Source organism: Anopheles merus, chromosome X, assembly GCF_017562075.2.
Source record: "Anopheles merus strain MAF chromosome X, AmerM5.1, whole genome shotgun sequence".
Classification (NCBI taxonomy): Eukaryota; Metazoa; Arthropoda; class Insecta; order Diptera; family Culicidae; genus Anopheles; species Anopheles merus.
In genome coordinates this window covers 9,956,314-9,978,915 of record NC_054081.1, presented here as the reverse complement: position 1 = coordinate 9,978,915, position 22,602 = coordinate 9,956,314, and the positions used below count along the sequence as shown (strand labels likewise).

The window sequence follows — 22,602 nt, the reverse complement described above, 5'->3', positions numbered from 1 at the left end:
TGAAGAAACTGATCGAAAAACCATATCCATTAGTACTTGTAGGAATCTGAATATCGTATGAATTCAGCTTAGGAAATAGCGTTGAAATTCCAGATTCGGATCAAAACTTAAACCTAATGCTGCTCTGGAACCGATAAAGTTATATGCAATAGTACTTGTGCAGTATAGGAATATCGTAGGAATTATCGTAGAAATTTAGATTAGGAAATAGTGCTGGAATTCCGGATTCGGAATAAAACCTGAACCTAATCCTGGTCTGGTACCAATAAAGTTATATCCGGTAGTACTTGTGCAGCATAGGAATAGCGTAGAAAATAGCGTAGGAATTTCAGCACATTTCCTGTAGTGATTCTGTTCCTGCATGGACTACATGGTGAGGTCAATGAACACATGTCAGTTACGAAATGCAAAAAAAAAAATGTTATGTCACTCACAAAACAACAACTCCATTAGTAGCGTAATTTATGGACGGCCCACCATGGTCCTCCGTGCAGGTATGATTGAATGTTAGGAGCGTCATCGAGAAATCCCAATACCTAGTACTGTAGTTGCGAAGTTGCCATGTAACGCTCCACGAACTGGCCGAGCTGGCCGGATATCCTGAGCCCGTCTATTCTCAAACCTTGCGGACGCAATAACTCCTGCAGTTGTGCGATGACACTGTCAAAGCTAAACCAACCCGATAAGACCATCGTACCCCCCCCCCCCCCCCCACCACACACACACAAAACAATGGACAAACCTCCGAGCACTGGGTATTGAATTGGCAGGAATCGGCTTGGTGCCCGATCACACTGACTTGCACGTACGCATTGTTCGGAGGTGATTACGGCCCGATTCGATTGCGTCATCTGTCACGCTTATTTGACCGAAAAAAAACAGGTAATTGCTAAAGCCAGCAGAGGACTTGCGGTATTGATGTGAGAGGTCGATTGGTGGACGCTAGCAGACACACCAAACCTCACGTCCAACCGTACCCAGGCAAATGCGCCAGGCATGGAACGCAAAGCTGAAAGGAACAAAAAGCCTCTTCCCTTTGGAAACTAGTTGCATCACGCAAGGATGTCGCTGCCTAGATGGGCTCCTGAAACTACAACAAAAACAGCAATTCTGAGCAGGCCCAATATCGAGTCCCGCTGGTGGTATATGAGTCAAGGTCAAGCAACGGCAGTGACAATTAGAAAACTTGCTGGAATCACGCCAACCGAAGGAACGTAGAACCTGTTGGAGGAATCCAACCTAGCATGTCATCCACTATTAACTACGCTTGGAGGTCACAGCAAGAAGACGGTGGTGTGGTCCCGAAACAACCCTGGTGTAGGCTGTTGGTGCTTGCCCCACTGCACCACTTGTTGTGCGAGCGGCTGTGGAGCGCGGAGCCGAATTGATTAAATAGAGGAACGGACGACTACGCCGTTGCGGTTAAACGCTCATAACGCTACGAACGATTAATTCTGCTTCCCCCAACCTTTTCAGCTGGAATAGATAGTAAACACTCGAGGCTAGTCGGCAGGCAGGAATTCTTGAACATCCCTCCAAGGTCCTATGGTTGGTGCTCGTGCAAAACTTTGTCAGGAAAAAGGCTTCCAATGGAGAAAAAAAACCCGTGTTTAAACACAGCACAGCATACTGGTCCGTGTCTTGCGACAGAGAGGATCCGTTAATGATGTAGTTTGAGTCGTTTTTTCTTGCGGGAAGGGACGGAAAAGCCGACCTACCTCCAGCTCTCAATGGCGAAGGTCAATCATACTTTCAAGAAGTTCCGAAATGCTTCGTTTGCCTTTACCTTGCCTTTTGTTTGATTATATTTCCCCCCGACCGAACTGTCTTCTTTTCCACTTGCTGCTCCTCTTGTGCCCAGACATTGACAAAGAGTGATGGACGGGAACGGGGAGCGAAGCAAATTTCCGAAGCGGTAGAGTGCCCGGGCACAATTTATTGCCACTGCTGCGAGGGAAATTGGGTCTTGGCAGTCGTCCTGCAACGTTCCTCATTCGCGGTGACGTCTTGAGCGCCGGCCTGTTCGCGAGTTGGCGACCAGCTCCCTCCCGCCCGGCAATATACTCAATCAGGCGGCACACCCGAGGAAGCCGCACGATGTTTTTTGGGGTTACGATTATTATCATCAAGTTCGTTTATTATTTTTATTAGTATTGTTACTGCCGGGGCGCTTCGCCCGCTCCCATTTGTCATTAGCTAGTGGGAGCATCCGCGGCAGTCGCGTTACTATTATTAGTTTACCCTGGCTGCCTGCCTCGCCTGCCCCGGTAACCTGTCGCGCGTGTTGATTATGAGAGGTTGGTTGTGGCTTTTGCGGGAAAACCTTGGAACTCCTGCCTGCCTTTGCGGGGAAGCTCAAGGCTTTCCGGGGTCTTTTTTTGTATTTTGTTTTTGACTACCAAGACCAAGTCGAAAGAATTTTTAACGTTTAGACTATTCGGGTAACCCATGGAAGGGAGTGAGCATGATGGGAACGAAACGGTTCCGACATTCATCCACCGACCGAACGAAAGCAGCAACGAGGCTCGAGCGTCGAGTTCTGTCCTGGTGCTTGTACACAGTCGGTCCGGACGTACCGGACGGTTTAGTTCATCGCTTCCGCTCATCTCGAGCAGTTCGTTCAATTAATCTCGGCCCCACCCCAAGCCCAGCATGGCACTGGTCAAGGGCGAAGACAGCCCGCCGCGACCGCCGGCCATCGTGTCGTACGCGTTCGAGAAGGAGCTGATCAACAGGCAGAACCGCTACATCCGGCTGTACGACAGCTTCCTGCCGAGCCTGAAGCGCGTCCCGATCGCGATCAAGTTTTGGTCCAAGTACGACTCGACCGCGGCCGGCCGCAGCGGCCTGCCCAACTTCGACCGGTACTGCGCGCTGGTGGAGAAGACGATTGCGGAGGGACCGCGCGATCGCTACCCGGAACCAGTCACCGAGAGCCAGTGGTACGTGGGGGACGTTTCCCGAAATTCCCGACCCTGGACATTCGACCGCCAGCAGCGGCTGCTCTCATTCTCCCATTCTTTTCTTCCAGCTACGGTTGGTACAGCGAGCCGTGCTACCGGTACGAGGGGCGCGACATCCACCTGCTGTACCATCCGAAGAAGCGCTCCCCGATCACGCTGGTCGGGGAGAAGATCAACGCGGACCGCATCACGCAGCGACCCCGCTTCACCGGGGTACCGTTCAAGCTCACCTCGTAAGACACCAGGCACCAGTGAGCAGGAGCATCAAATTCAAGCTAGAACTACAGCGCCATCTGTCTACTGTTTAAGGCAATCCGTTTCGCTTTATTAGTGTTTTTTTGTGTTTGCCGTGGTTGTGCATTCTAGGTGTCAGTGGTAAATAAATAAGTAATTAAAACAAAACAACACACACACACACGTGCGCGTGTTTAAGCTGATGCGAGTTCACTCGGGTGCGTGTTGCGCGGGTTCGTTGCCTATCGCGGGAGTCTCCGTTTCGTTCGCAGCGCTCGGCGTGTTGCTGAGGTCCAGTTTCGCTTCCTCCTGCTTTGTGTGCGCGGTGCGTGGTGTCTCTGCTGCTGCTGCTGGTGGTGGTGGTGGTGGTGGTGGTGGCGATGGCGGCCCAATGTAGGTGAGGAAGACGGGCAGCAGTATGAGTCCGTGGGCGGCCCCGACCAGCACGATGCACAGGTACATCCGGAAGTAGAAGATCTGGAAGATCTGCGACTTGGCAAAGGCGAGCACGATGATGCCGGCGAACTTGGTGAGCGTGATGCCGGAAAACACGGAGCTGCCGGTGCGGACCATCGCTGCGGCGGACCGCTCGAGCCGGGTGCCGTGCGCCAGCCGGTACGTGCGCACGATGTGCGAGATGAACTCTACCCCAATGCCGACGCTCTGTTGAAGCAGAGAGAAATGGTTAGTGTTAATTTGTAGAAAAAAAAATGCCGACAGCGACCCCACGGTACGCACCATCACCAAGTTGACCAGCGAGATGGCATTGAGCGTAATGTTCCACAGCCACATCAGCCCCATCATGTTGAGCACGATCAGGAAGACCAGCAGTATGACGACCAGGGCGGAGAGCAGATCCAGCCCCGTCACCAGAAAGGTGACGACGAACACGGCCGCCAGGGACAGGCCGAGCGACTGCAGTGCGTCGCTCCAGATCGTCAGATACTGCTCGTAGAACACGTAGAACACGCTGTACGGGAAGATCTCGACGCCGGCCTGGCGCTCGTCCAGCATCTGCTGGATGTCGGCCGCAATCAGGCGGGCCTGCTCGAGCGCCGTGTAGAACTGGCGCGACGTCACCGCGGTCGTGTGGTAGGTGGAAAAGTACGAGTCCTGCACGTTCAGCCGGCCGTCCCGATCTAGCAGGTAGTTGAGGGCGCGCGAGTAGGCCGCCCGGCCCGCCTTGGCGCAGTTCTCGTCCGGCAGGTCGGACAGGAAGAACTCGAGGTAGCGCTCGAACTGGGGCACGGTGGGCCGGATGCCCGTCTCGTCGTACTCTTTCGGACAGGCTGGACAGAAGACGAAACCTGTTGAGAGCGGTGCAAAAAAACAATAGTCGTTCAATTTGGATGTGCAGAAGAGTGTTTGGCGCATTTGATTCAGAATCAAGAATCTGAATAAATCTTTGAAGTGATTCAATAAATCTGAATCTCCAAAACTCATGTACCTAGAAAGATTCATGGAGGTTGAGCGTCTTCTTGTCCTTTTTCTTCTCGTAACGACCTACGTGGTCATTAGCAATTACCACGTAGCCAGATAGTCTATCATTGGTATGGGTAGACAGTCCATGCGAGGCCCACGTAGGGGATTTTGTCGGGATCGCACAAATTGAATATATTGAAAATCATTAATCTGTGAAGGTTTATGAATTTTGAGAGATTCCTGAATATTCAAAGAATCAAAAAGCTCTGGAGATTCATGAAATATTTATGAATTCATGAATCTTTGAAATTTCCTGAATATTTGGAGATTCATAAGTCTTTAGAAATTCGTGATTTTTTGGAGATTCATGATGTTTGAACATCATGATGTCGAATCGGACATCTCAACGAAACGATTGATTAAACACAACACCAGTGCAGAACGCGCTGATGTAGGGAAACATATAAGAATACTTACTGCTGGCACAGAAGGACCCGTCCGTGGGATTGTACTTGCAGCAGGACTGAATCGCCAGCCAGTCGATGTAGTCGTCGAGCCAGGACGAGGCGGGTCTGGCAATGTGTGTCCTACCGAGGAAAAAAAACAGAGAAATCTCCAAGCGTGAATACCCAGACCTAGTCAGAGAGTCACTCTCAGATGCTTACGTTTCCGGATAGAGCGAGGCTTGGTAGAGCTTGGTGGAGATCGAGTCGTCATTGCACAGGATGCCACCGCACACCAGGTTTTGGTGCTGCACGTCGGTGTAGTTCAGGCCGGCCTTCACCACAAAGTAGACGGGCGGCCCCATCCAGAACAGCTCGGCCATAAAGCGGAAGTACTTGACCACGTGCGAGTCCTCCGCCATCGACAGCTCCTGGTCCAGGCCCGGCTCGATGCTCGGCACCACCATCAGCGACAGCGAGCCCCAGACGAGAAACAGGGCCAGCACGGTCAGCCGCACCCTCGGCCGCAGCAGAAACGGCACGTAGAATCGCTCCACCACCCGCTCCAGCCACCCCGGACCGTCCGGGGCGACCGGTTTGTCCGGGTTCTTGGTGGCTCGCACGCAGCACACCAGATCAAGCCGGCCCCGCTCGACCCGCTTCTCGTCCAGCGCCATCAGCGCGACGAACGCCGAAATCTGCAGCAGAAAGTCAACCAGCAGCGCGACGGTCGCGTACCAGGCGAACGTATTGACTGCCGGCATCGGCGACAGCGCACCGATCGCAAAGCAGCAGCACTCGCTCGCCGAGGTCAGCAGAATCGATGGACCGATCTGGCCGAGCGCTTCGCCGATCGCACAGGCCGTCTCGGGCGTCCGCTCCCGGTCGATCCGGTTGAACGCGTGCACCAGCATGAAGATGTTGTCGACGCCGACCGCCAGCACCAGGAACGGGATTACCTCGATCGTGAGCATCGTCGTCGCCAGCTCGAGGTAGCCGAAGAACCCAAGGCTGCAGGCGACGGACGCGAGCACCACCACGATGCCGCCGACCGCCAGCACGATGCGCGAACCGTGCAGAAACTGCCGGAAGCCGCGGATCTTCCCGAGCGAGAAGGTAATGTACACGAACATCACCACGTAGCTGATGATGACGGTGTACATCTCCGCCTCCGACATCTCGTCGATGCCGTCCTCGATCGAGCGCTCCGCCGAGTAGGCGACCTCCATCATCGGGTGCTCGAAGTCGCGCATAAAGTCGACGAACCGCTGCTCCCACTCGAGCGCCGGCCCGAGCTCGTCCTTGTTCGCCTTGTTCTCAACGAGGAACGTCAGCACGACGCCGGTCGCGAGCCGAAAGTCGGGGTTGGCGCCGGGTGCCGGTTGCGGGAAGCCACCGACCGCGACGCCCGGCTCGATGGGGCCCCCGTACGTGCCGAAGCAGGACGGCAGGTAGGCGTTGCGCGTGCACCCGTTGATCTTGTCCAGATAGTTCACCACGAATCCGTTCAGGTCCGTGCCGGTCCGGTTGAATTCCGCGAGACTGTTCTTGAAGTACCCGAACACGCTCTGCACGGTACACTCCGATAGTACGGTTTGCGCACCGACCAGCGTCATCGGGGCGAAGCAGATCTGCTCCAGACCGCGCCCCTCTGCCTGGCCGAGCTGTTCGATCGTGGTCTGCAGCTTGAACACCTCGAGCAGGAACTCCCGGTCGTAGGCAGGTCCGAACGTCTGGTTGCCTTCCGCCGTCGGGTGTATAAACTAGGGATAGGGGTACAAGACAGATTGGAGTATAGTTTTCAGAATACTCGCTGGAATATATGTTGAGGAGTCGTTTGAGTCACGAATCAAATTCTGAATTGGAGACTTCTGGAGAGGTTGAAAGTAATAAGAGCCACAAGATACATGGATCTGAAGATCTGTTCAAATATTGTAAGTCTCCCAAGTTATTTCATCACCTTTGAAGATTCGTAAAATTCTGAAATGTCAATGCAGGCTTTCTCATCCCACACCATTGGCTCACTTTCTTTGCATTGATGAGTCATCGACATTCTGTAACCTTGGGGAATGGACTCATTAATGCCTGGAGATTCTTGTACCGAATCTTAGCAGATGCAGACACCTTGGACACCATCACAAAATCACTGATTCAGATTGAGTCCACTCCCCATCGCATTCCGACACGCGCATCAAACCGCATTTGCACTTACGAACTCTTGCCGCGTCGGCTTGATGAAGATCTGCTCGGTGCGGTAGAACGGCGAGAAGCGCGAATCGAAGTAGTCTTTCTCTTGGCGCGCTCGACTGTCCGGCGCAGCCCACAGCTCCACTGGATCGGTCGTTATGATCAGGTACTGTATGCCGAACGCAAGCCCTCCCACGATCCACGAACATATCGCCAATATCAGCACCGGATTGCGGGCACAGACTGTAACAAAAAAAAGAGCACAACCCCCCAACTAGCTGTAGACGGACTCGGGATTGATTTGGTGCGTGTGTCTGAGAAGGGGGTGAAGCTTCACTTACAGGTACCCCAGCGGGTAAAGGTACGCCCCAGCGCCCGGTTGACCGACGGGAAGCCGCCGAAAAAGGAGGGCAGGTCGGGCAGCTGCTGCTTCGCGCCCTCCTTTCCGCCGAACAGCAGGGCGAGCACGATGCACGCGAGCCCAATGCCGCCGACGACGACCGCGACAGTGAAGGTGACCCCGTTCAGGTCGCCCACCATGAAGCCCGGATCCTTCGGCTGGGGCGGCTCGCTCGTCGGGCAGCTCTCGTCGCAGTCGACGCACGAGCAGGCGTACGAGCCGTCGTACGCCTCGTTGCAGTGCTTCACCGCCTGATTGAAGCGCTGCTCCGGGTCCTCCTCGTACAGGTAGTTGATCTCGAACGGCACAAACTCGTTGTCGGCGGCGCCCATGTACTGGAACCAGCGCTCCGCCGTGCAGCCGGCCGCCTCCCAGTAGCCGCAGCCGACGTCCATCGCGTACTTGCCGCTGGACGGCAGCACGATGCCCTTGCACGAGTCGAACGTGTCCTGCACGTACTGCCGGTCGATGCGGTAGTCGACCCGGTTCACGTACGCGCCGGTCGTCGGCTCGGTGTACGCGGTCAGGAACCGGCTCTGCTCGGGATGGCAGGCCAGGCTGCAGATGCTGTACAGCATGTTGGTAAGACAGGTGGAGCAGCGGCTAAACAGGCCCTCCGCCTGCTGGAAGTTCTTGTCCATCTCCAGCACCTGGCTGGTCGCGCAGCACACCGGCGTATCGTCGGCGGGAAACATCCAGCCGCACCGCCGGTGCATGACCTCGATGGCCACTGCGTCGGTCAGTGGCTTCGGCGCCATCTTCACCGGACAGTTCTGCGCGTGGATGCCGATCTGGGCGCACACGTCGTGCATCACGCAGTGGTAGCCTTCTACCTCACCCTGGGTTGCGGCGGGTGGCACCACCAGCACCACCACCATCACCAGCAGTAGCAACATCTTCAACGTCCGAGCACCACTCATCACTACTGTCCCAGGCTAAGCCTCCGTCTCCACTTACATCAACACAAACAGCACACTCCAGAAGCACTTGACACTCTGTGCGAAATGGACACTGTCGATGACCTGTGTCCTATGTTGATCGGGTGACTCGATGTATAGGCGTTGATCGTTGAACAACTTCTCGGTCGGAGATCGTGCGCTGCAGATGACACGATCGCCACGCTGGTCGGCAGTGTACTGGAGTCGTCGATGGTCGCCACCGTCGGGGTATAGCGCGACTGGGCAATCCGACGGACCATCTGCCCGGTTCGGTTTGAATTGACCAATTTAATCGGGTTCGTCCGCGAGATAGCGCAATGAGGCAGAACGGTTTCGATAAGATTTGTGCCTTCCGGGCGTCAGGTGTTGTAGGCAAACAGGTGGCGATGGCTGCATTACCATTGCCCGACTACAGCCCACTTGAGCGCTTTTGTCCCACCTCGGTATCTCATCGAGCGATGATTCGTCGGCATTGTTGAGCCGTTACACGGACGATTCTTCACCCCCGAAACGCACGAATACGACCATTATCCCAAAAACATCAAAGGCAACAACAAATGCGAGACTTTGCACCCACTCTAGGGCCGCCAGTACTTCCCCAGCCAATTCAATGGAGTTGACCAATTGCCAAACACCGATAAAGCGCCAACCAAAAACTCATTAACCCAGTGACTAGAGCAAAACACCAGAGTACCAATTGTCTTTCGCCCGTTCGATGGCAATCATTCGCTACCTAGCAGAGCCTTATGCTAGTTGCGATCCAGCGCCCAACCGCCAGATGCGTACAGATGGAAAGGCTTTCAGCGATTGCTGTTGCACCACTGTATATCTGGTCCTCCCACTCTCCTCTCGCCGCTTGTCTATCTAATCACCCAAAAGCATGCAGCATACAAAAAAACGCAACCCTCTGCGACCATCGAGCGGCCTCACCCCGGATGCTATTCGACCGCAGCGGATTCCATGGTACAAATTCACAATCCATCACCACTGCGTAGAGCTGGCTCTACTGCTGGCCCGAAGAGACGTCATAAATAAGCGATAAGTCAGACACTATCATGGTCGATGCATCTTATCGCACCCGTCCCTACCTTCCCCGAGGCTGGCCTGCCGGCCCGGCCCGACAGGTAATCGGCGGATCAATTGCGAGTGTTACGATAATCACAGCAATATATAACAGCCCACCTGGCCACCGTCAACACTCGATGTGAAGCGCAACGCCGCATGTCAAACACCTTTCTTCTGGATCAAGTGGGGGAGACAACTATTTGCAGCAGCTGCGCCAGCAGAAAACTGAAAGAGCGGAAGAATAGCTGCACAGTAGGGGAAAGTGGCGTGGAATAGGATGATTGCACGTGATCGTTGCTAAAATAGGACAGCCTAAGCCATTGAGGTTGATATAATGAACTGCTTCAACTCTGGAAACAAAGCAGTGTAGCTATTCATTATCTTGCTTTCCGCAAAGGTGTTCGGATTTTGTCGATTTGCTGAAACCTGATTGATGGAAAACAATCTTTTTAGTTAATATGATCCAATTCTAGCGATATTCTAGGTCCACATGCACATAGCTCTTAAAGTCTGGACTGCGTAGTAAAGTTGTAGTCGTTTAAACCATCCTGTGACGTCTTCTCCCTCATCTTTCAATATCTGCATTGTCCATGAAATGGTTGATGAGGATGTTGAAAAAAAAATCTGCCTTAGAGAATTCCACAAACTCGTTACACTGATAAGATCTAATAGGATCAGCGGATTTCGATGTTTTATCTGGTCTGAATCACAGTGCCGATCAAAGTTCATTAGCATCACCAACTTCAGATTACTGGCTAGAGAACATACCATCCAAGGTTATAAGTCTGCGCTTCAACATCGCCCTGGAAGGTTTCATTAGAAAAGCGATCCTAGAAAACGACATCCTTCGTAATATTTCCTATTTCTTGACTTTGCGGATACCTTCGACATCATCGGCAAGATTACATCAAAGGAGTGTGAAAGGGGACACCTAACTGAAACTAGAAGCAGTCAGAATTGAATTGCAACTCAATGCGGCGAAATCAAGGTACCTGCTTGCCGGAGACTCAGACCAACTGGGAATCAGTTTAATAGTTGACGGTGATATCCTCGAGAGGAGTTCTACTATCTAGGGACGGTTATTACTTCGGATAAAGATACCAGCGGCGAAATCCGGCGACGCAATGTGCAGGAGAAGTCGTGCATACTATGGGCCGCACCATGTGATGAGATCCAGACCGCACGAAAAGTGAGATATTTCGCACATTGATTCGTCCGGTGGGATTCTATCGACCTTCCGAGCGGAGGATGCAGTGGAGTTTGGAGGAGCAGGATGACTGTTCGGCGAACCTGATATCCAGACGGTAGCGAATGCATGTTATGAGGATGTCAGACCAGCGGCAAATCTAACGGTAGGCAGACTAGGCAGTTGCCTAGGGCTCGCCGATTTAGGGACCCCGTGGAACGGAAGTGTATAGCACGCAGTATGTATAGTAGTGGACAGAGTACTAGCTCTTAGGGTATCCGGAAGGATGGACGTGAGGGCCCCAAGGCTCGCGAATCATTTGCCCCCCTCACCCCTCTCCCTCGTTAGTTAGTAATAAGGTTGGGTCCCCATGGCCGTAAATCCCTAAGCTCCCCCCCCCCCGCCTCTCACGGTTTACAAGGGGCTACATCTTACCGCCTAGGGCCTCCGGTACCCTAAATCAGCCACTGTGACGGACTTATCCCCCACCAAGAAGATATTCGACAGCTACCTCCAGCTAGAGCAGTCAGGGAATCAAGCATCTGCAACATCCTGGAGAATAAGTGTTGACCGGGATATGTCCCGATATGTCTAAGTCTAAGTCTTAGATATGTCTAAGAGGTGCTAAACTCCTATCGATGATTCTGAGATTCACCTAAATCTTTGCACATGGCTATCACTGTTCGACACACTTTTTCTTCTTCTTTGGCACAACAAACGCTGTCGGTCAAGGCCTGCCTGTACCCATTAGTGAAGTGAGCTTGGCTTTCAGTGACTTATTGTTACCATAGCAGGATACCGGCCCATACATCACATACACATCATCCAAATATGCCGTCTTGGATGCAGAAGAAGCTTATAAAGCGATCAAACAGGTCATAGAGAACATTGGAAGGCAGAATTATGAGGAAAACATACTGCATATGCTAGTACTACTAGTGATGATGGCCTTTCCGTTGGTCCTCTGAGCTCTCTCTAATCCAGATTACACCCTAGACACCTGTTCTTTTCAGTGTTTTTCTTCGTGATTTTATTATATTTTAAGGTTTTTTTTTAAACTTCTTGCTTCTGCGTAGTCCATAGCCGTAATATTGAACAGACAGTCGGATAAACGGCATTCCACTCGGAGTTCCCCAGGTTCCACTGCAGCACATTGCAAATCCGTTAATTTGAATGTGAAATCTTTCTGCCCGCGAGAAGTGGACGAAACATTTCAAGCCCCCGAAATATTTCACCAACACTGCAAAGCTTTCGCTGAAACTTTCCGCACCGCCAGTTGCAGCTTTCACAGCTGTGCACGATCGCACCAATACACGAGTGCGACCGAGCAATGTGAACAGGTTTTAGGGACAATTTTACACGCAAACCATCACACACACACACACACACACCGACCTAAGCATTGGAACCGTGGTCTACTCCCAGCTGTCACTCGGTGGAATGTAAACTTTGGGCCCCCTCCCCGTCTCGGAAACGAACGTCTCAGGTGTGCGGAAAACGATAACAAACAACAAACTTCACGCATAGAGCATCTTATCAGACACCAATCTCGAGTGGCACGGGAAGTTCCGGCTGTTTGTTCCCCTCGAATGATGGTGCTGCAGAACTGATACAAGGCCACTGGCACGGAACGAGCGGGCAGGGGCGTGTGTGTGTGTGTGTGCATCGCAATTCGAAGTCGCCCGTACCCCTGCGGGGGCGACACAATGGCTCGCCATCGTGCTGTGCTGACCGATGCGACATTTCACGCCGAGGTCAACGAGGTGGGCAACCAGCGACGGCACCAGCCAGCAGCCAGCAGCGTAGCAATGGACGTGGGCGGCGGTAGCAGTGATGCTGGTGGAGGCAGTAGTATTGTAAACAAATCCCTTCCGGAAGAGGACAAGATCGAGGTGCTGCCGGACGAGACGGCGGAGGCGCGGCTGGGCCACGGCGACGGGCTGTACACGCCCGCCGGAAATCCGCTCTCCAGTGTGGAGGACCAGTTCCAGTCCGGTGCGGTGGGCGGCGTGAACGTAAGCTTCTCGCAGGTGAGTCCCGTGTACTGTGAAGTTTCTTGTTTGCTTTGCCCCATTTTCATCGCTTCTTTTTTTCGCTTTTGTCAGAGCTTCCGGCGCTGGTCGAGCAACTTTGGGCGAAGTGTGAAGAACAACAAGCGCACCGTTTACAACAAAACCATCCGGCTGATGCCGTCGCGGTTACAGAAAAGTTCGTTTGTGTTTTCGGCGGCCCCGTTTTTTTCTCTAGCAGCACTTCTAAACGATGCCCTCCTCTTCCTCCTCCCTCTCTAGCGCTCTCGATCGACGGCGACCTGATCACGACCAGCGCGTCCGATGTGGACCACATCACGATGGAGCTCGGCCAGCGGGAGCAGCTGATGGAGGACAACCCGGTCGCGGAGCAGCTGCGCATCGAGACGATCAAATCGATCGCGCACAAGATCTCGACCAAGCGCCAGATCCGGGAGCAGCTGGCGCGCACCGTCCACCGGCGGGCGACGCGCGCCAAATCGATCGGGCTGCTGCGCCGGTACCGGTACGGCGCGAAGCGGTACGTGGCGCGCGCCGCCCGGCTCGCCCAGTGCTTCGTCACCAACTTCGAGCCGTTCTACGGCAGCATGAAGCAGATCGAGGGCCACTTCGGCAGCCGGATCAGTGCGTACTTTAAGTTTCTGCGCCGGCTGCTGGTGCTCAACCTGGTGCTGGCGCTGTTCGTCGGCTCGTTCGTCATCTTCCCGCAGCTGCTGGCGGGGCCGGAGGGGCCGGCCGACCGGCACGCCTTTCAGCTGCGCGATCTGCTGACCGGCGAGGTAAGCGGGGCAGGAGCACGGCTCTTGGGGTGGGTCCCTTTTACCGTCGTTGATTTACGTACGGTTTCCAATCACCGATCGATCACGACCGATTGTTTCATTCTGTGCAATGGTTCACCAATGAACTGATTTTTGGTTCATTTTGGGCCAAAATTTGTTGACTGCTGGACCGTTCAAATTCATTTGTGTTCATTTCATGATCATTCTGGTTCATTGTGGTTAATTTTATATTCATTTCATGACATTTTTCTTTCCTGAGTCGTACTAGATATTCATTCTGTGTTTATACACTGTTAAAGTTGAAATTGCATCAAAGAGAAGTGTTATAGGCATGCTGCTATAGCTAAAAATTTAAATTGTATCTATCGATCGTTTGCCAAATCTCGAGTTACTCGTGGAGTACCTGGAGTGGGTCGATCGATCGTATATTCAATGTATGCGTTTAGGCGAAAGAACTCCGTTGGAGCCAAAGCCTCTCTAAACTATTCCAACAACATTCAATGTATGCGTTGGCACATTTGTAAGAAACGGTAAGATTTTACATAAAATCTGCCGTAAACAAAACACGTAATCAGGTTGTTCGAAGAAGAACATAACAAGCAAATAATCAAAACAAACTAATGAATTTTTCATTTTATTCTAACAATTATGTTTTCAAAATTTAATGTTCCTTGGTTTCCATCGGTTTTTTTAGAAGGAAAAAAAACATACAGCATGGAATATTTGTCGTAACCGTCATTATAACATAAATGTAAAATAATTTTATACAGTCTGTTTCCGAGTTACGCGATTTGTGCGTTCCCGAGAAATCCGCGCCAAAATACAATTGATTGCCGGGTATTTTCAATTCAATTTAGTACTTTACAATCGTTGCCTCCTAATTTTGGCTCTAAGGCATCATTTTTTTTACAGTGCGCATCAATGTTTGACTCTTGTAGAAATTATGATATTTTTTAAGGTATTTGAGCAGATTTTTGCCAAAAGTAATTGTAAATTACATAAAAAATACCAAAAACCGTGTAATTTGATTGTTTTTGTGACAAAATAATGATTTTTTTAAATTGGAAAGCCATTGCTTAACCCTAAAAATACATGCCAATTTTTTCACTCGATCAAAACTTCCTATATCGGCTTAACAATTGATGTATTTTAAATTCTATCAATGAAATTATACACTATCTAACTTAATTTCAATAATTTAAAAACACACCGTTTCAGAAATTACGTAGAATTTTGTAAATAATCCGATTGACTCACAGTCAAAAATTGATGCTTTAGAGACGAAAAAAATTGGGTTCCTTCGAGACAAAAATAGGTCAATTAGAGTCAACATTAAGCGGCAACGACTGTCAGGCCTATCATATACGTAGAAAGACTCTCGAATCCGTCGGAAGCCCGAACGAGAATCGAACGGGAGAAAACTTGGTATCATATTTCGGTTTCGTCGACTTTTTTGTTCTTGTTCCAGCGTGCTTGACAGTTGATCGAAGCAACCGCCGAACGGAGTAAGTGTAAACTAACTGATGGATCACTTCTTTTAAATGAATAATTTCTATATTTTTGTCACAAATGGGTTAAATGCGAGTGATCATAGTGTTACTAGACTTGTGGTGAATACAATTACAAATGTAGACAGCGGTCACAATTCATTTAATGGTTGAAATCATGTGGTTCCGACAGCTTGGGCTGTCGGGAGAAATTGAACTGAACAAAACGAACAAAACATTCGAGTGAATTTTCTTGACTGCCGAACACCATATGATAGACCTGTGTATATGCACTATCATTTATTTGATACGAATCATGCAGAAAATTCTGATAGTTTTGGCTTTTAAGTGGATTAAACTTAGCAGCAAAAATATAATTTATACAACATTGGACAATTTTTTTGCAGCAAATTGTACTGATTTGACATTTGGCTTTAGGCGTAACTCGGGAACAGACTTTACATATAACTGAAGTTCATTTTTGTTCATTAAGTTCATCGCAAACTATCGATCATCATCGATCGTTGGTCAGAACAGGGCGCAAAAATGTATTTATGTTCATTATGCATGCTGCGAAAGCATTTTTCTCGTGACGATACTCTTGTTTGCCCCTAACCATATGTCCCTTAATACAATTTATTTATCTGTCCGCTATGCTTACACACTGTAAACACGTGTAATAGGATGTGCTTGTGGGGTAAGTAGTGTTCTTGCCACTTTAAGTACCTCGCTCTAGGTCATTTAAATGCGCTACGTCCACTCCGCTCTGCCGTCCGCGTCCAATGCTCAACATTAATATCGTTTTCTCTTCTACCCCATCCGTTCCAGGGCTACCTGAGCGACTCGGTCATGTACTACGGGTCGTACAGCAACCGCTCGTTCACGCTCGTGCCGGGCACGGCCGAGTACAGCCTGCCGCACGCCTACTTCCTCACCATCACGATCCTGCTGCTCGCCACGTTCGTGTTCGTGTCGGTCAGCATGGGCCGCGCGTACCGGATCAGCTTCATCGAGTCGAGCGCGACGGTGCAGAACATACTGACGCACAAGATCGTGTGCTCGTGGGACTACGGGATCGCGAACGGGAAGGCGGCCCGGCTCAAGCACGCCACCATCCTGACCGAGCTGCGCGACTATCTGGCGCAGCGCAACCGCACGCCGGCCCCGGTCGGCCGCTGGCAGCGCCTGCGCACCGAAACGCTGAACGCGGTGGCACACGCGACCGTCCTCGCGCTGATCGCGGCCGTTGCCGCCTGCCTGTGGGCGGTGCTGGACCGGTTCGGCCCGGCCGACCACTTTGCCGCCTGGTCCGCGCTGTACGTGTCGCTCGCGTCCAACGGCACGATGGCAGCGCTCGGGTACGTCTGCCAGCTGCTCGGCCGGCTGGAGCGGTACCGGCACGGCGCGACCCAGCTCAACATCAACCTGCTGCGCCACTTCCTGCTGCAGCTCACGATCGTGGCGGTGCTGTTCGCGCACTGGCTGACCACCCGCCCGCCGACCGGCTGCTGGGAGACGGCCATCGGCCAGGAGCTGTACCGCCTGCTGGTGGTGGACTTCTTCATCTCGACCGTGCTGCTGAGCGCGGTACGGGGCGTCCGCTACCTGCTGCACGCCCGGTACGGCCCGGCGCGGGGTCGGCCGGGCCCGCTCGCGCCCTACCTGACGCCGCCCCCGTTCTGCATCGAGACGCACAGCCTCGGCCTGGTGTACAACCAGACGCTGCTGTGGTTCGGCGTGCTGTTCGCCCCGCCGCTCGTCCTGCTGGTCGCGCTCAAGCTGCTGCTCGTGTTCTACGTCAACAAGTGCGAGCTGATGTACCTGTGCCAGCCGCCCGCCCGCCTCTGGCGCTCGAGCCAAACGCAGACGCTCTTCCTGGTGCTGGTGTTCGTGTCGCTGTTCGGCGTGCTGCTCACGCACGGCTACCTCATCATGCAGGTGCCGGTGAGCGAGGGCTGCGGCCCGTTCCGCGGCACCCAGTACATGTACCAGCTGTTCATGCAGGGCATCCTGAAGCTGCGCGAGGAGCACCTGTTCTGGCGCGCGTTCGTCTACATCACCAAGCCGGCCATCATCGGCGGCGTGCTGCTGACGATGGGCGTCGCCACCTACTATCTGCGGGCCAAGTCGCGCGCCCAGATTGCGAAGGTGAAGCTGCTCAAGGAGCTGCTCTGTCTGGAGGCGAAGGATAAGGAGTTTCTGCTGGCGAACCTGAGCAAGGTGGCGCGCGGCAAGGACTGCACCGGCGAGCAGCTCGACCGGATCGAGCTGGTCGGGGGCGGCCGGCTGAACGGGCCGGCCGACCGGTACTACACCGATCCGTGCGCCACCTGGCGGTACGAGGAGTCGCCCCGCAAGCCGGACGCCGGCGCTGGGACGGCCAGCGCCGGGACGACCAACTCTACCAGCAGCTCCTCCGGCTATCAGCGTAAGTTTTTTTTTACTTCTTTTGTGTGCTAATTGTTGCACGTGAACGCCTCCACGCCATCTTGCCACCTCAATTTGGGCCTACCACAACTCCTCTATCCTAGTGGACTGGTGGTGGGAACTCGGAATCGGACCTTCCCGATTCCGATTCCGTGTTCGGAATCAATTCCGTAGACGATTCCTATGCTGGAATCTATTCCGATTCTAGAGCCTATGGGAAAAAATGAAGTTTTCGTTGGAATCGATTCCGGCTAGATTCGAAGTTTTCTGGAATCGATTCTGGATAGTTGGTCCGGAATCAGTTTCCGGAATCGATTTTAGAATTTGCTCCGCAAGCGAAATTGGTGCTGGAATCGGAATCGACTCCAGAATCGGAACCAGCTCTGGAATCAGAATCGGCTCCGGAATCAGAATCGGCTCCGGAATCGGAATCGACCTGAGAATCGTATTTTGCTCCGATAAAGGAATCAGAATTGACTCCAGAATTCGAATTAGCTGCAGAATAAGAATCAGTTCTTGAATAAGAAGTTTGAGAAGCGAAATCAGTCCAGGAATCTCCATAAGAATACATTATTTTCGGCTATCAATACGTAGCATCATTGGATTCAAACGACTATTCTTATGGAGGTATCGAAACCGACTCCAATTTCGAAGACAATGCCGATTCCGGAGCCAATTATGATTTCGGAGCCGATTCCGATTCTGGAGCCAATTCTGAAATCGATTCCGGAAACTTCAAATCTAGCCAGAATCGATTCCGACGCAAACTTAATTTTTCCCAACACTTTTGTGGACGGCCTAAAAACACTTTACTTGGGCTGGGTCGTCCGCTTCCATGCGTACAACATGGCCAGCCCACCCAGGAGCCTGTCGAGCTTGATGCGCTGCCGTACATCTCGTATAGCTCGTCAACACCCATCAAGTATTCTTCTGACCATCTTCCTTTCAAACGCGACCAAGAAGGTTTCGTCAGATGTAGACAGTGTCTATGTCTCAATGGCCTGAGTACCTGTACTATATAAGTACTATTTTTTTTTTTTGCCATCATCAGTTTGGTCTTTGCCTCGTTTATCTGCAATCCGAGGTTCTCTGCCGCCTGCTCGATCCCTTTATAGGCTTCTGCTACATAGGAGATCCGCAGACTGGTGATGTATATATCATTAGCGTATATCAGGGTCTGGGTTGACTTATAGAAATTGGTTCTCGTAGTCTACACTCTCGAGTCACGGATGGCCCTCTCTAGCGTCGTGGCGTCTATCAGTGTGGCCGGGATTCCAAAAGAACTCATAGCGTCGTACAGTTTTGCCTTGGCTATGCTATCATATGCAGCTTTGAAGTCAATGAAAATATGTCGTGTCGTGTCAGTATTCTGCCATCTTCTCCAAGATCTGCCGCATGGTGACGATCTAATTATTGGTTGATTTCCTGTTTCTGAAGGCTTTTTAATAGTCTCCGACTATCTGTTCGACGTGAGGGACAAGCCGATCCTGCTGGATTACGGAGAATATTTTAACTAATGTTTACTTTCCATTTTGTTTTTTGTTTTAGGATTCGAAGATGAAGAGCAGCTGCGCATGAGAAGAACCTGAAACGCTCCCGGAAGCATCTGCTGCTGCGGGAATCAAACAAACACGGCAAACGGTCGTTCCGAAACTGATGCGTGGCGTCTCACTGCAGCTTACACTTTATTTATTCAAATTGCCTTTCGCAACATCCGCGACCAAATCGATCAAAACTATTTATTGAGCTTTAATGTGCAATCAGCCGTCGCTGGCACGGTGAGATATGGAAATTGTGACGCTATTTTTATCCCGTTCTCGATAAAATACTTTTAATCTCGTTAGACGAATGTAATGTAGTTTAGGGTTTGGTGTTACACTACCACAATCCGGACGACAAGAATAGCAATGATAATATAAACACCCTTATATTGGCACAGTAGCAGCGGGCTTTTCTTCCACGCCTGTTCCACATCCGATACATCTGTTCCGTTGAGATATCGATTGGTCGATCGTTTGTGCTCGGTGTTCGCCAAGCGGAGGGTCGTAAAATGCGTGACGTATGTGTAGGACTGCGTTGCAGACAAAATCGATAGATAGATAGATAGAAAGAGCGAAAGAGAGAGAGAGAGAGAATGAGTGTTGGGTATGAATCACTTACAACACGTAGGGCGCACAATAGTGTGCCTTATTGAGGACCATTAAATGACGTTATCAAGCTCCTGTGTAACATTTTTCCAAACAAACGACCCTGACGTGTCCCCTGTGAGGTTGGGTCACTTGATAAGGGTGAGATATGAGCGGTAGGGCTTTTCTATTACCATCACAAATTAGCACTCTCTCTCTCTCTCTCGGTCTTTCGTTCTCTATCACTCTTCCGATGCAACGATAGTACATTCTAGACGGCAACTGCTACCGACCGACCTAATCCAACCCCAATGTATTTACACACACACAATGTAACGACCACGCGACGCCAGCCGGTATAACGAACGGGGCCACCAGGCTGCCGCCGCCCAGACGAGTCAGCATGATTTGCATATCGTAAAACAAATCGCGAAGGAAAACGCGCGCATCCCCGGAATATTTATAAATCTCAACCGTCCGTCCGTCCGTGTTTGTGTGTGTGTGTGTCTCTCTCTATGTGTATTGTTGCTATTTCCAAGGCGACAGGCGTGGTGGGGGAGGGGGATGGTTTTGTATACAAAGTGGTAAACAAACACACCGCGGCCCCGTTTGAATTCGTCTTATCCCCCTCCCTCAGCAAAATGCGCCGGTGTTGCGACGGCGGAAGCAACTGCAGCAACAACAGCCTGCAAAAGACCCCCAGACAAGGTGTGAATCGCGCGACACACGCAATGACAAAGCAATGGGCTGGCGCTAAAACTTTGTCAGGCGCCTTTGTGCAAACTTTTGCTGAGCTTCTGCCTTTTATTCTGTAAGTGCCAGAGTGAGAAAAGGGTTTTACACTAGAACGGCCAATGGTAGCCCGCCTCTAGGGGACTTACGACGGGATATTAACTCTAGCTGGGATATACTAACGTGGATGTACCGATCCTCAGGCATAAGCGTTGGGTACTTTTGCATCTTCACTGTCCCTTCTTTCTTGGTAGAGAGCGAAGGATCAAACAGGAGCACGGGGTAGAGAACGATACATCCACGTAGCAAACAAAAATCGTGTAAAAATTATATTACTGTATTTTAGCGTGTATAACGACCTCCCTTGAAAACTACGAAATATTTTTGAAAATTAAAAAAAAAAAAAACAAATTAATTTCATTTAATTGAAAAACAAAAAAATCCATGTTATCATGTTGATTCACATAAAATTTGTTTTTTTTTTGTCGTGCTTCTAGTAAAAGCGAATTAAAAGCCATCAATTTAGCTTCGCATTCTTTTGATTTTTTTTTTCTGAGCATGTTTATTTTTCGACCTTTTGCTGAAATGGGTCCTTTCTGTGAATTTGTATTATCAATTTTAAGAGCACCAATTGTTTCTTCAGTTTCCAAACCTCTTTATTTTCCCTTATGCTTTTCTTTGGCAATACTTCTTGCTTTTATTTACCGATGCACCAGATTACATTTGTAAGTTATTGAGTGTAAAGTCTCAGGAGTAATTCAAAAGTTATTAGCCGTGTATACGTTGTGTAACGATCCCTTTAAACTTATTTTGTTCATTTTCGCCCTAAAAAAGGGTCGTTAAACTCGCTAAGATATGGTCTGATATTTCATTACACAAGCTGAAAACATTATTACAGACCTTATTTGACAGATCCCCGCATTAGAATCGAAATTGCATATGCAACATGAAGAACTCTATGCCGAAGACATTGTTTTATTTTGCGACGATACGCTCTTATTTGGATTATGTGGTTCTTCCTAAAAAAACAAAATTCTCCTTGTTAAGCCGATAGACGATCGCTGCGAGCAATTTTGGATCCTACCAAGGTCCTGGAATCCAGATCCAAAGACATCCTGTGTTGCATAATTATTGCCATTCAAAACCGCTAGTTTTATTGCGCATTTAAGTGGAGGTTGTTTTGTTGTTGTTTTGTTTGTAATGATCAAAAAGAGAGTTTAGGACCTGTTGGAGCCTCATTCGTCTTTATGTCTGCGATGGCAGACTGAGCTGCTTTTACAAGTATTGCTTGTGGTTTTTGAAAGATACTGATGATTTAATGATGCACAATGCCAACAAATTAGTTTTTATGGGTCCCAGAGGACGCAATGATTCCTGCAATCTTGCGAAGACATCTGAAGAAGACATCTTTTCTACACTTTTAGCATGCCCTATCAATTCCCCCCGGGGGTTAGGGATCGAACCGTTGTCGCCTGCCTTGCTAGATTAGTCCCCATTTTTGCCGTTAGGACCACCAAACCGGCACCCAACACTTTGCAAATGCTGCTTTCCATAGCTAAATGCAAACCCCGAACCATTTGCACCCGCGCGGTCGTTCTAGTGCAATTTAGTGCCGCCACTTCCATCCCCCCGCCGTCCTCCGTTGTTGCTGGTGTGATGTGTGCTCTCGTAAACCAACAGCTCTGTGTGCGTGTGCGTACGGATGCGCGCGCCCGTGTGTGTGTGTGTGTGTGGTGAAGGCTTTTTTGTAGCGGTGTAACGCGGTGTGGGTAACGCGTGCGCTTTCGCGTGCCACACACACGTGCCGTCACACGTTCAGGGTTTTTGGGCGATTTGTTTTGTTTTTTTTGTGTGCTAATGTTTTGCACATCGACCGACCAGTGTGTGTGTGTCACGTTTTGTCAGTGCAGCGTGCAATGTTGGCTTTGGGACGATGATGATGATGCATGATATACACAGCAATGCTCCTTCCCTCCCTCCCTTCTCCGTCTTCATGGGGGATGTGAGAATTACCGACACGAACACGCCGCTCAGCGTTCAACCCGTACGGCTAAACACACGTGGAAACACTCCAAGAGCACGCACACACACACACACATGATGTGATGGAGGACGGGGGGGAGGGAGGCAAGGCGCCAACATACCGGGGAATGCGAACTGCAGATAAAAAACTGCCCTAGAGC

The 22,602-nt window shown here is 50.9% G+C and overlaps 3 protein-coding genes across 3 annotated transcripts; 2 read left to right on the top strand and 1 right to left on the bottom strand.

Moving 5' to 3' along the window:
* Nucleotides 1-2,547: 2,547 nt before the first annotated feature.
* LOC121598040 lies at nt 2,548-3,267 on the top strand. Its single transcript, XM_041924541.1, has 2 exons — nt 2,548-2,942; nt 3,032-3,267. Exons 1-2 carry the CDS (start codon nt 2,653-2,655, stop codon nt 3,198-3,200), a joined length of 459 nt encoding a protein of 152 aa, XP_041780475.1. The 5' UTR covers nt 2,548-2,652; the 3' UTR covers nt 3,201-3,267.
* Nucleotides 3,262-8,857, bottom strand: LOC121598007 (NPC intracellular cholesterol transporter 1 homolog 1b). Its single transcript, XM_041924431.1, has 6 exons — nt 7,591-8,857; nt 7,275-7,492; nt 5,285-6,825; nt 5,097-5,206; nt 3,936-4,504; nt 3,262-3,860 (listed from the first exon to the last, which is right to left on the bottom strand). Exons 1-6 carry the CDS (start codon nt 8,567-8,569, stop codon nt 3,408-3,410), a joined length of 3,870 nt encoding a protein of 1,289 aa, XP_041780365.1. The 5' UTR covers nt 8,570-8,857; the 3' UTR covers nt 3,262-3,407.
* Nucleotides 8,858-12,148: 3,291 nt separating this feature from the next.
* Nucleotides 12,149-19,502, top strand: LOC121598014 (transmembrane channel-like protein 3). The gene is made up of 5 exons (XM_041924445.1): nt 12,149-12,868; nt 12,944-13,046; nt 13,130-13,647; nt 15,963-17,562; nt 19,110-19,502. The coding sequence occupies exons 1-5, from the start codon at nt 12,545-12,547 to the stop codon at nt 19,148-19,150; spliced, it is 2,586 nt and encodes an 861-aa protein (XP_041780379.1). The 5' UTR covers nt 12,149-12,544; the 3' UTR covers nt 19,151-19,502.
* The last annotated feature ends 3,100 nt before the right edge of the window (nt 19,503-22,602 follow it).